The sequence below is a fragment of the Heterodontus francisci genome, chromosome 18 (genome assembly GCF_036365525.1).
Source record: "Heterodontus francisci isolate sHetFra1 chromosome 18, sHetFra1.hap1, whole genome shotgun sequence".
NCBI classification, from domain to species: Eukaryota; Metazoa; Chordata; class Chondrichthyes; order Heterodontiformes; family Heterodontidae; genus Heterodontus; species Heterodontus francisci.
The window spans coordinates 47,937,449-47,950,809 of record NC_090388.1 but is presented as its reverse complement, the minus strand read 5'-3'; the positions used below and the strand labels follow the sequence as shown (position 1 = coordinate 47,950,809).

The following is a 13,361-nucleotide window of genomic DNA, read 5'->3' as shown; positions in this document are numbered from 1 at the left end:
TCCTCTGTTCTAAAGAAAATAACCCTAGCCTATCCAATCTTTCCTCATAGCTGGAACTTTCGAGCCCTGGCAACATTCTTGTAAATCTCCTCCGTACTCTCTCCAGAGCAATTATGTTCTTCCTGTAATGTGGTGACCAGAACTGTACGCAATACTCCAACTGTGGTCTAACCAGCGTTTTCTTCAGTTCCAGCATTACATCCCTGTTTTTGTATTCTATAACCTTGGCCAATAAAGGAAAGAATTCCATATGCCTTCTTCACCACTCTGTCTACCTGTTCTGCCACCTTTAGGGACCTGTGGACATGCACTCCAAGATCTCTCACTTCTTCTACCCCTCTCAATATCTTCCCATTTATTGTGTATTCCCTCACTTTATTTGCCCTCCCCAAATGCATTACCTCACACCTATCTGGATTGAATTCCATTTGCCACTTTTCCGCCCACTCAACCAAACCATTGATATCATTCTGGAGTCTAGAGCTATCTACATGGCCAATTTTTGTGTCATCAGCAAATTTCCCAATCATGCCTCCCACATTTAAGTCCAAATCATTAATATACACCACAAACAGCAAGGGATCCAACACTGAGCCCTGTGGAACACCAATAGAAACAGCTTTCCATTCACAAAAACTTCCGTAGACTACTACCCTTTGTTTCCTGTCACTGAGCCAATTCTGGATCCAACCTGCCACATTCTCCTGTATCCCATGGGCTTTCATTTTACTGACCAGTCTGCCATGTGGGACCTTTTCAAATGCTTTACTAAAATCCATGTAGACCACATCCACTGCACTACCCTCATCAATCCTTCTTGTTACTTCCACAAAAACTCAATTATGTTAGTAAGACGTGACCTTCCCTTAACAAATCCATGTTGACTATCTCTGATTAATCTGTGCCTTTCTAAGTGGCAGTTTATCCTGTCCCTCAGAAATGATTCGAATGATTTACCCACCACCGAGGTCAGACTGACCGGCCTATAATTATTTGGCCTATCCCGCGCACCCTTTTTAAACAATGGTACAATGTTCGGAGATTTCCAATCATCTGGTACCTCTCCTGTATCTAGTGAGGATTTGAAGATGATCCTCAGAGCATCCGCTATTTCCTCCCTGGCTTCCTTTAACAACCTGGGATGCAATCCATCCGGCCCTGGTGATTTATCCACTTTCAAGGATGTCAGACCCTCTAGTACTTCCTCTTTCATTATGCTTATCGTATCTAATATTTCACACTCCTCCTCTTTAACTACAATGTCTATGTCAACCCTCTCCTTTGTGAAGACAGATACAAAAAGCTCATTAAGAACACTGCCACATCTTCTGCATCCACACATAAGTTCCCTTGTGCATCTCTGATAGGCCCTACCCTTTCCATAGTTATCCTCTTGCTCTTAATGTACTGATAAAACAACTTTGGGTTTTCTTTGATTTTACCTGCCAATACTTTTCCATGTCCTCTCTTTGCTTTTCTAATTTCCTTTTTTACTTCACCCCTGCACTTTCTATACTCCTCTAGGTTTTCTAAAGTATTAAGATTTTTGTGATTGTCATAAGCTTTCTTTCTCTGCTTTAACTTACCCTGCTGTGTTTAAGTTATAATGCCCAGGTGGAACTTTGCTGACATGACTCCGCAGTGCTGGCACCTTTTCCACCCTTCTTGCCTTTGTTTCCCAGTTCCTACACTGCTCCATCCTCAATGGCAGGCCATGCTGGCTCTCTCGATGGCAGCTGGAGAAAGCCAGCACTAAGCACCTGCTTACTCACTGTCTCCTTTTACTGGGTGAGGCTCTAAAGGCCTGTGGTTCCCATGCGCCATTAGCAAAATTAAAAATCCCCCGTAAAATCGCTCTCAATTGGCCAATTAATTGGCTAAATTACCTTCCTGCCATTTCCATGCACGATGTCCTCCCACCATGTCGGCCGCCATTGGGAATATCTGGCAGCGACGCGAACACATCGGGCTTCTGCTCCGATGTCTTCCCTTCCGATATTCACCGCCACCGCCCACCCCCCCCCAACCTCGCCTCCGAACGCATCTCTAAAGGGCCTAGAAAACTACAGCCCTGGGTCCTCCCTTGCTCCTTTCTTACATGACATTTAGGGATGGGCAGAAATTGCTGGTAGTGCCAGCGATGCACATATCTCATGAATAAAAAAAAATTTTGCAATTTTGCAATTCAAACAGCACATCAAATCTGGAGAGCTTTTGAAAATTATGACTAGTGCTTCCACAATTTTCCCACCCGTTTCCTTGAATACCATAAGGTGGAAACTATCAGGTCCTGTGATATGTATAGCTTATCATCTCCATTACTGCTTTCCCTTATTCTATTTAAATGTTAGTACCAGAACTTCACAGAAGGAGGCCATTCAGCCTATTGTGGCTGCACTGGATCTCCAAATGAGTAATTCACTTAGCGCCAGTCCGTCTTCTCCCTGTAATCCTGCACATTTTTCCTTTTCTGGTAACAGTCTAATTTCCCTTTGAACGCCTCGATTGAACCTGCCTCCACCACACTCTCTGGAAGTGTATTCCAAACTAGAGGCCTGCTTTAGGTCAGGAAAAAGAACATGACCCGAACCCAACTGAACCACAGTGGACCCAAGCCCGAGTCCCTCCAATTTTGTCCCGAGGCCGACCCGATCTGAACCTGCCACTACTTGACCCGACCCGAGCCCAGCCCGACCATCCCTTTACTTTCCTTCCTGACATCAAGCCTGCAAGAAAGCTGCAGCACATGCGCGAGATGTCATAGTGACGTCAATCGCTCACTGCGCAGACTCAGTTGCGTCCTGGACTCCCAGCTCAGGTAAGTTTTTTTATTTTTAATACTTACCAGCAGAGCACTTACCGTGTGTGTCTGGCCCGACCTGACCCGACTCGGCCCTACCCGACTTGAGCCCGAAAACCGCCCCGGAAGATGGGCCCAACCCGACCCGAACCCGACACATGTCGTGGGGTCCCATCGGGTTCGGGTCGGGTAGCAGGCCTCTATTCCAAACCTTAACCACTGGCTGTGTGAAAAAGTTTTTTCTCATGTCGCCATTGCTGCTGTTGCCAATGACCTTAAAACTGTGCCCCCTCATTCTTGATCCTTTCATGAGTGGGAACAGTTTCTCACTATCTACTCTGTCCAGACCCCTCATGATTTTGAATACTTTTAGCAAATCACGTCTCAGCCTTCTCTTCTCCAAGGAAAACTTTTCAGCAATGTAGATATTACTATCAATTACATATAGATTATCAGTAAGTGATTGTATTGGTTGTGAGGAGAATCTGAGTGGTACCAATGTTACTATTAGACTTTGGTGCAATATCAGTTAGTTACTATTAATTGCAGGTGGAATCAAAGTACCTCCCACTTTTACTTTCTCCCTGTGATTCCCTCCCCCGTCTTCAGTTTCCCTCTTTGCCTGCTTTCCTAGTTTCTGGAATAACTCACACACAAATTACTGACCTGAAAGATACTGAACTGTAGAGAACCCAAGTTTCAAAAGTAAATGTACAAAGAGATGGCACGTGATCAGAATGTCACATGTGAAAATCTCCAGGAAGCCTCCAGCGTGAGTTGCAACCCTGTTCCCTGGAAATTCCCCCTCCTCACTAGGCTGGCCTACATGCTGCTAGCATAGAGATCAATCAGCACTGCAAGTGTTCTATCAAGGGGCTTCAGAAAATATCGGAAGATCTTCACCCCACTTATGTGGCGCAAGATTTGCTGCTGATCTTCCCGGTGTACTCCTGCTGCATTAACTTATAGGCACAAGTGCAAAGTACAGAACAAACAATAGATTCTTTACAATAATAATAGAGTACAAAGGCTACTCACTGCCATTTTCTATAAATGGTTGTTTAAATTTTGCCTCTTGGCTTTAGATTTTCATTATCTTAGTGCAACACATTGTTTCAGTACCTTTGTGTTATGAGTATACTTGCGTACCTTTCTTCTTCGTATTTGCAGTTGCCAAAAATAAAAAACCTGCACAGGTGAAGTTTTCCACATTCATGACATTTCTTGCTTGGATAGTCTTTACAGAGCCTGATGCTAGTGGTGGCAATAATTCGACTGTCCGACGTCAGCTCAGATTCAGATATTTTACTTCCCGATCCTTGGACAATGGTAAAAAGCTGGCGGTTTCTCAAAGTCATAGTTAGATGCAGGTCAGACACTGCATCACTCTCGGAGATTTTTCTGCGGAGCTCCTCATAATACAGTGATCCATTATTAGAACAGAGGATCTTGATGATTTTCTGAGGGAGCTTTGACAGAGACATTTCTTCTATAATAAAAGCAAAATGCTGTGGATGTTGGAAATCTGAAATAAAAACAGCAAGTGCTGGAAATACTCAGCAGGTCTGTCAGCATCTGTGGACTTCTAACCTTCTGGCAACTCAGTAACAAAATCTTTCTTAAGGTGTGAGCTGGGAATTGAGAAATGAAAGTGAAACTTAATGTGTTTTGTTCTCCAGAACAAAATAACATGACAACAATCACATGACTGGAACTAATGTCACAATCGTGACAAGTTGATTTAGTCATGATGACGAAGTTCATTTTATAGTTTCTTTCCTCCCTTGATATCAGTGACCAAAGAAGAATTGCTCCTTCCAATGTGGGGAAAGAATGTGGCATACAGCTATCATAGTGCGTTTCATGACCTCTGGACATTCCAAAGCACTTTACAACCCTTTCATATTTTGCCCAAACTACCATTCTTCATACCAGTCTGGGCAGTGAGTGTAGCCAAGGTATTTCTCGCAAACATCCCCAGAATAAACTGCCTTACCTATAAAAGATCCCACAACATTATTTGAAGAAGGGCAGGCGAGTTCTCAGGGCAAATATTCATCCCTCAATCAATACCAATAAAATAGATTATCCAGTCATTATTACATTGCTGTGTGTCAAACTGGACAACGTATGCCAGCCAAGAGCGACGTCTCAATTCATTCCATCTTCGCTGCCTTCGGAGAATACTTGGCATCAGGTGGCAGGACTATATCTCCAACACAGAAGTCCTTGAAGCGGCCAACACCCCCAGCTTATACACACTACTGAGTCAGCGGCGCTTGAGATGGCTTGGCCATGTGAGCCGCATGGAAGATGGCAGGATCCCCAAAGACACATCGTACAGCGAGCTCGCCACTGGTATCAGACCCACCGGCCGTCCATGTCTCCGTTATAAAGACGTCTGCAAACGCGACATGAAATCGTGTGACATTGATCACAAGTCGTGGGAGTCAGTTGCCAGCATTCGCCAGAGCTGGCGGGCAGCCATAAAGACAGGGCTAAATTGTGGCGAGTCGAGGAGACTTAGTAGTTGGCAGGAAAAAAGACAGAGGCGCAAGGGGAGAGCCAACTGTGCAACAGCCCCAACAAACAAATTTCTCTGCAGCACCTGTGGAAGAGCCTGTCACTCCAGAATTGGCCTTTATAGCCACTCCAGGCGCTGCTTCACAAACCACTGACCACCTCCAGGCGCGTATCCATTGTCTCTCGAGATAAGGAGGCCCAAAAGAAAGAAAGTGTCAAACCTAACCGTGTGCAAATTATCTGTGGTGCGTCCTACATTTCAACAGTGACTACACTTCGAAAGTACTTAATTGGCTGTAAAGTGCTTTGGAATGTCCTGAGATCATGAAACGCATTATGATAGCTGAATGCAACATTCTTTCACCACATTGGGAGCAGCAATTCTTCTTTATAGGAAAATCATAAACAAATTCATTAGAAAAAATAAACAAAGAAAACCTGTTAATCAGGTTCCTGATCTGGGTTGTGGATTGAAACAAAAACTTGCCTCCCTGATTTTTTTTTTGCAGGCTGTATTCAAGACCTGGATTTGAATCTAGCCCTGAATGATGGGGTAAAAGTGTCCACTCTACTTGCAGTTGGAGTCCTATGTGAAATTAATCTGGGCCCATTTCAACACAATTCTAAGTGGATGATGATCCAGTCGGACACTACAAAGAAGTGGAAGAATTGTAAAATTATTAGTTTTCTTCAGTTAATTCACAAGTAGGACCGAGCAGGGAAACAAAACAGTACAGGTGGAGATACTCTGCTCAGGTTGGGACGAACATAGATTGAAGGATGATTCTACTTGTGTTAGAAAACTGTAAAGGAATACTAGGATGTGCTATTACTTTTTCTAGAAATAGAGGTATGAGGAAGTCTTCCCATTTTTTATGATGCTACAGTAAGATGAGAAGATCTTCTGACACTGTTTGGGCAGGGCAGGTGGGGAGTGGGGGTAGCAGTGGTGCAATGGTGAACATTGAAAATTACTTGATGCAAACATTGGGTTCCTGAAATGGGAGGTGGTCCAATCCCAAATTTCTGTAGTGCTTAGGGCTAAAGGAATCAAGGGATACGGGGAGAAAGCGGGAACAGGGTACTGAGTTTTGATGATCAGCCATGATTGTATTGAATGGTGGAGCAGGCTCGAAGGGCCGAATGGCCTACTCCTGCTCCTATTTTTCTATGTTCCTATGTCTCTAATATCTTTCACCTTGATGAGCACAAGAAGTCCCAAAAATACCTCCCAAAAGAGCACAGTATCTAAAAGCTTGCATGCACACTTGTTGTGTAATACTTTTTTCTGTCAACCAAACTTGTAACGCACTAGTTCAATCATGTTTTTCTTCAGAATTGTTTTCCTACTGATTTTACTTATCCTTGAGTACAAGATCACTTGATATGCAAGGTAGGTAATGCTAATCGCTTTTGACCCTTCTCAAGTCCCCTCCAGCCTAGAGAAGGTGGAGACCTGCTTCAGACCTTTCATGCTTTCCAGCTAAGTTTTAGATAGTTTTTTAAAAAATTAAATGTGAACATTTTGAAGCACTGTTCTCCTCACTGTATGAGCCCCAATTAGTACCTGCTGCTGCCATCAACCTTCTTCTAGCTCTCTCCCTACCTCCATCGGCCATTCCTGCTGTTTCACAACCACTTAGTTTATTGATTATTGTCTCAAGGTTGAGCCAGTTTGTTACTTTGCAGTATTAAAGCCTTGGCCATTGTAGTTAACAACCTCCTAACCCCCTTTCCCTTTTTTCCCGGTTGAGCCTTGTCACAGAAAAGCATGCCAAAGAGTGGAGTGGAGAGGAGGGCATGTGGCTGAGGAAGAAGTGAGAGAATAGATGGAGGTGGGATAGGAGCGGATAAGGGATGAGGAAAATATAGGCATTGAATTGGTGGTGGGAAAGAGAAACAATGTGAGCAAAGGGGTGATAGTAAGACAAAATGATGGTGATGGGTAGGGGATGGTGGGTGGAGGTGAGATGGGGTGTAACTCTCAGTTGTTCTCTCTTCACAATGCCACCCAAAAAGAAATAGAGAGAAAAGACTAATTTTATTACTGTAATATTATATATAATTTACTAAATTAAACACTAAAAACACAACCTATGTATATTAGGAGTCTTTTCACTTGGAATGCATATTCTGTACACATTAACCTGTTGGCTGTGTTTCTCTGCACCGCAAGTGTAGAGGAGCAGATGCAGTCCTCTCCTTGACAAACAAGCCACACCCAAGAGTTTGTCTGGAATTGTGTAATTTGATCTGAACCATTTGACACGGGGAGGCAAGGCAATTAACTGCCCACTGTCGGGGATGAGGCTCTCGCCTTCAGAGCTGCTGCTGTCCAACTAGAAGGCCGGCAGCTCTGCAGTACCAGCAGTGCTACTGGGAGCAGTGGCCACTGCTGGTACTGCAGTACAAAAATGGAGAAGATGCTGGGAAAAGTGAATCAGGTTGGGTTAGCAGGGGGCATTCGGGCAGGTCCCGGTGACAGGTTGGAGGGAGATCTTCCCAGGTGATCGCCTGGATGGGCACTCTGGGAGACCTGGATTGTCCCCAAAGAAGGGCCCCCCCCCCGACCCCACTAGGAGACCACCAGGCTTTACCTGGCAGTGTCTCCCCATCGCGGCGGGCCCCTCCGCCTTCCACTAAATTGAAGTGGAGGTGGGAAGAGGCCCTTAAGTGGCCTCAATTGGCCTGGGCCGGGAAGGCCGTCCTCGGCTTTCGCCGTCCTAGACAAAATGCAGCAAGTTCATTGAGAGTCGAAGGTTGGAGGCTGGCCAGGAGAATATTGCAATAGTTGAGTCAGGCAAATAACACATAAATGCAATGTTGCGCATGATGGTCAAATCAGTACAGAATACACTCTAATTTCTCAAAACATATTTATTCATTCTTGGGATAGAGGTACAGTCAGCATCTATTGCTCATTCCTAGTTGCCCTTGAGTAGGTGGAAGCGAGCTGCCTTCTTGAACCACTGCAGTCGGGTGCTGATGGTTTTTGATGGATTTTGACCCAGCAGCAATGAAGGAATGGCAATATACGCCCAAGTCAGGACTGTGTGTGGCTTGGAGGGGAACTTGAAGGTGCTGGTGTTTCATGTGTCTACTGCCCATGTCCTTCTAGATGGTAGAGATCGGGGGTTTGGGAGGTGCTGTTGAAGCAGCCTTGGTCAGTTGCTGCAGTGCATCTTGTAGATGGTACACACTGCAGCCACAGTACATCGATTGTGGAGGGAATGAATGATTTAAGGATGAGAATGGGGTGCTGATCAAGTGGGCTGCTTTGACCTGGATGATGTTCAGCTTCTCGAGTATTGGACCTGCACCCATCTCACCCCTGACTTCAGCCTTATAGAAGGTGAACAGGCTTTGGGGAGTCAGGTGGTGAGTTACTTGCCACAGAATTCCCAGCCTCTGACCTGTTCTTGCAGCCACAGTATTTATGGCACTGGTCCAGTTCAGTTTCTGGTCAATGGATATTGATGGTGGGGGTACTTCAACTCTACCTTGTTGGAGAAACTTTAGGCAGACACTTTTGTGGTGCGGATTTTACTTGCCACTTATCAGTCTAAGCTTGGATGTTGTCCAGGTCTTGCTGCATGCAGGCACGGACTGCTTCATTGTCTGAGGAACTGCAAATAGAACTGTACATTGTGCAAACATAAGAAATAGGAGCAACAGTAGACCATTTGGCCCATTGAACCTGTTCCGTCATTCAATAAGATCATGGCTGTTTTGATTGTGGCCTGAACTTCACTTTCCTGCCTGCCCTCCATTAGCCTTGTAAATCAAAAACTGTCTAACTCAGCCTCCACTGCTCTCTGAGGTAGAAAATTCCAAAGATTAATGACCTACTGAGAGAAGAAATTCCTCCTCATCTCTGTCTCAAAGGGTGACCGTTTATTTTGAAACTGTGCCCCCTAGTTCCAGATTCCCCCACAAGGAGAAACATTCTCTCAGCATCTACCCTGACAAGCCGCCTCAGAATTTTATGCGTTTCAATAAGATCACCTGTCATTCTTCTAAACTCCAATGAGTATAGGCCCAACCTGCTCAATCTTTCCTCACAAGGCAACCCCTCATCTCAGGAATCAGCCTAGTGAACCTTCTCTGAACTGCTTCCAATGCAAGGAGATGAAAACTGTACGCAGTATTCGAGGTATGGTCTCACCAATGCCCCGTTCAATTGTAGCAAGACTTCCTTATTTTTATATCTCATCACCCTTGCAATAAAGGCCAACATTCCATTTGCCTTCCTAATTACTTGCTGCACCTGCATGCTAACCTTTTGTGAAATGTCATGCGTGGAAGGAGTTGTGATGAAATAAACAATGAAATGGAAGAATTATCAATTAAAAAGTCAACTATTAAACAAAACGACAAAAAACGACATGGACACTTGGCGCACAGTCAAAATGGAGTAGCAGTCACATGACCCCTCCTGTACTGGAAATCAACAAACCTGTCTGCAAAGATGGAACTCATTAAGCTTGTTGGAAATAGCTCTGGGGAAATTGCTAGCTTTGAAATTGAAAAGAACATTGTTGAATACTGATGACCCCTATGAACCATCTCAAAAAACTCAAATCAAATCCATGAGACAATGTTTCCCAAGCACAAAGCCATGCTGACCATCCCTAATCAGACTTTGCCTTTCCAAATGCATATTAATCCTGTCTCTCAGAATCCCTTTCAATAACTTTCCCACCACTGATGTAAGGCTCACCGGCCTGTATTTCCCTGGCTTATCCCTGCTGCCCTTCTTAAATAAAGGCACAACATTAGCTATCCTCCAGCCTTCCAGTAACGGTATCAGCTAACGATGATACAAAAATCTCTGCAGGGCCCCAGCAATCTCCTCCCTTGCTTCCCATAGCATCCTAGGATACACCTGGTCAGGCCCCGGGGATTTATCCACCTTAATGCACTTCAAAACCTCCAACACCTCCGAACACATGGGATCCAGGGTGAGCTAGCCAATTGGATACAAAATTGGCTTGGTGATAGGAGGCAGAGGGTGGTAGTGGAGGGTTGTTTTTCACATTGGAGGCTGGTGACCAGTGGTGTGCCGCAGGAATCGGTGCTGGGCCCTCTGTTGTTTGTCATATATATTAATGGCTTGGACGTGAATGTAGGGGGCATGATTAGTAAGTTTGCAGATGACACCAAAATTGGTGATATAGTGGACAGTGAAGAAGGTTGTCTAAGTTTACAACAGGATATAGATAATCTGGGAAAGTGGGCAAGGGATTGGCAAATGGAATTTAACGCAAACAAGTGTGAAGTGATGCATTTTGGGAAGTTAAACCAGGGCAGGACATATACAGTGAATGGCAGGGTCCTGGGAGTGTTGTTGAGCAGAGAGACCTTGGGGTGCAAGTACATCGTTCCCTGAAAGTGGCAACACAGGTAGACAGGGTGGTGAAGAAGGTGTATGGCATGCTTGCCTTCATTGGCTGAGGCATTGAGTACAAGAGTTGGGACGTCATGTTACAGTTGTTGTTGGATCTCAATCTTCCTGTTCTCATTGGTTACACCAAAAAGAGACGAAGTCCGACTGTAGCTTTAAGAAACTTTATTGAAGTACTTAGTGGTTACATCATCAGCAAAGCGTACAACAACAACACCTGGGCTCTCCTCCCTCTTCCTCCATGCTGGAGGAGGGAATTCAAGCCTTTCTTATAGTTCTTCTTACAAATCAGTGACACCCCCTTTATGTTCCCAATTGGTTTACAAACTCTGCAGTTTCTTGGTGTTAGGGCCTGATTGGGGCACTGCCTTGTCACCTCTCCCTCAAGCAGTTTCTTATTCCCCTATCTCCCTGGGATTGTTGGGCTGATTGTCATACAAAGGGTTAGTCTTCAACAGCTGCAGCTGTCCTGCTAGGTTTTAGCTGGTTAGTCTATTTCTACTGATAAGCTGTCCGACAGCACTGAATAGGCTACTATGAATTTCTGATAAGCTGTCTGCTGAAGCTCTAAAGCTATGAAGTCATTACTGATAAGCTGTCTCTGCAGCTCCGAAATTAGTTTGTTAGCAATACATGATTGATTAATTATTTCATCTTAAATGTCCACATATTATTTTGTTCTTAAAAATTCTGTTCTCACAGTTGTACATTTGGAGTACTGTGTGCAGTTATGGTCGCCGCACTACAGGAAAGATGTGATTAAGCTAGAGAGGGTGCAGAAAAGATTCACAAGGATGTTGCCTGGTTTGGAGGGCTTGAGTTATAAAGAGAGATTGGATAGGCTGGGTCTGTTTTCCCTCAAGCGAAGGAGGCTGAGAGGGAACATGATAGAGATATATAAAATTATGAGAGGCATAGATAGGGTAGATAGCCAGAGTCAGTTTCCCATGGTAGGGGTGACTAAAACTAGAGGGCATAGATTTAAGGTGAGAGGGAGGAGGTTTAAAGGGGATCAAAGGGGTAAATTTTTCATACAAAGTATAGTGGGTATCTGGATTGAGCTGCCAGAGGAGGTGGTGGAGGCAGGAACAGTAGCGACATTTAAGAGGCATCAGGACAGGTACTTGAATGAGCAAGGCATAGAGGGATATGAAATTAATGCAGGCAGATGGGATTAGTATAGATAGGCATTACGCTCGGCATGGACGCGGTGGGCCGAAGGGCCAGTTTCTATGCTGTACGACTCTATGACATGAATGAACCAACAAAGGTTCTGGAGACAGACTGACTCACAGCCCAAACCAAAATGATTAGGTATGAAGTAGCACCGTATTAACAGAATAGTCCCTAATCAGACATTAATCGATCGCCATGGTTATCATATCCTGGTCCATTGTGTGATCACACCAGGGGAGAGGACCATGTCTCTCCTAACAGAAACTCTAATGTGATGGATTCTTACGTTAAAAAGGTAGCCCACTCGAGAGAGGGGGGCGTTCAAGCCAACATCTCACAAAGCCAGTCTAACCAGAGGCTGTGCAACAGATACAACCAAACAAGAAGAACCCTGCTGAACAACAATTGAACAGCCACAACAGGAGAGACATCACAAAGTGACTTTAAGACACTTCATTTGTGAAGGTAATAAAATCCACACCACCAGCTTTGTACTGAATTGTAACAATTGATTTGAGAATTCCAGAAGGTAAAATACACTGACACTACAACAAAAAGCTTGTGAGTTTGCAGCCTCTCAGGTGCACTATGCTGCTGCTAGGCTTGTCCAATCAAGGGGTGCTACTGACTTCTCTGCCCACATTTTTCCCTTGTTACCAGGGTTTCTGTTCTATTTTTAACTTGAGTTATGTGACAATGAGTAAACATTGTTGCCAAATTAGTTCTTTCAGTGCCCTCTTGAAAAGAAACTAGTCCAACATTTATTCAGTTTGACTATGAATTCCTCAAAAAAATTTTAATTGAAAAAATGAATCACATCCATAACACCTCCACCCTCGGAGGAATGAAATGCCATTCTTAAATGTATTTAATTGCAAAGTGTGGGAAAAATAGAAGATACAAAAATTTAAAACACATTTTCACACTCATTCATTCACTCTTCTTGTTAATACAATTCTGCTCTCTACCCTCTTTCATTCAGGGAACTCAAACAAAGTTAGATTCTTAATAAAAGCATCTGCATTAACATTATATTTGTCCACAATGTGGATAACCTTTAAATGATAAGGTTGTAATGGTAAACTCCATCGGAATAGTCTGGCATTCTGGTTTTGAAATTTTTCCACAAAGGTTTATCACCAAATCAGTCAACTGCAACCTTCCAAACAGAACCCCCCCAGTTGTTCCAAGTGAGGAATTGGGTAGGAGTCTGGCTTTGTTATTGCATTAACCTTTCTGTAGTCTACACAGAGTCTAGTTGAACCATTAGGTTTAGGCGCTAATATTACTGGTGAACTTCAGCTGCGTTGACTGGGTTCGATTAGGTGGTTCTCCAGCATGTATTGGATTTCTGCTTTTATCTGGGCCTGTTTCTCAGGACATAAGTGGTAAAGATGCTGTTTTATAGGAACGGATTCCCCACCATCCACATCATGTGTGGCTAAGGTTGTACATCCT

The 13,361-nt window shown here is 44.1% G+C and overlaps 1 protein-coding gene across 2 annotated transcripts in view; it reads right to left on the bottom strand.

Annotated features, from left to right (window-relative positions):
* Positions 1-4,430, bottom strand: part of LOC137379605 (protein mono-ADP-ribosyltransferase PARP12-like) — a 101,842-nt gene extending 97,412 nt beyond the window's left edge. The window contains exon 1 of one of the 2 annotated variants that reach the window (XM_068050669.1): positions 3,923-4,430. In XM_068050669.1, coding sequence (XP_067906770.1) covers positions 3,923-4,284 — 362 coding nt within the window. In that variant the 5' untranslated portion in view covers positions 4,285-4,430. The remainder of the gene's footprint in view (positions 1-3,922) is intronic. The other variant, XM_068050670.1, reaches the window with a different exon arrangement.
* Positions 4,431-13,361: the final 8,931 nt, after the last annotated feature.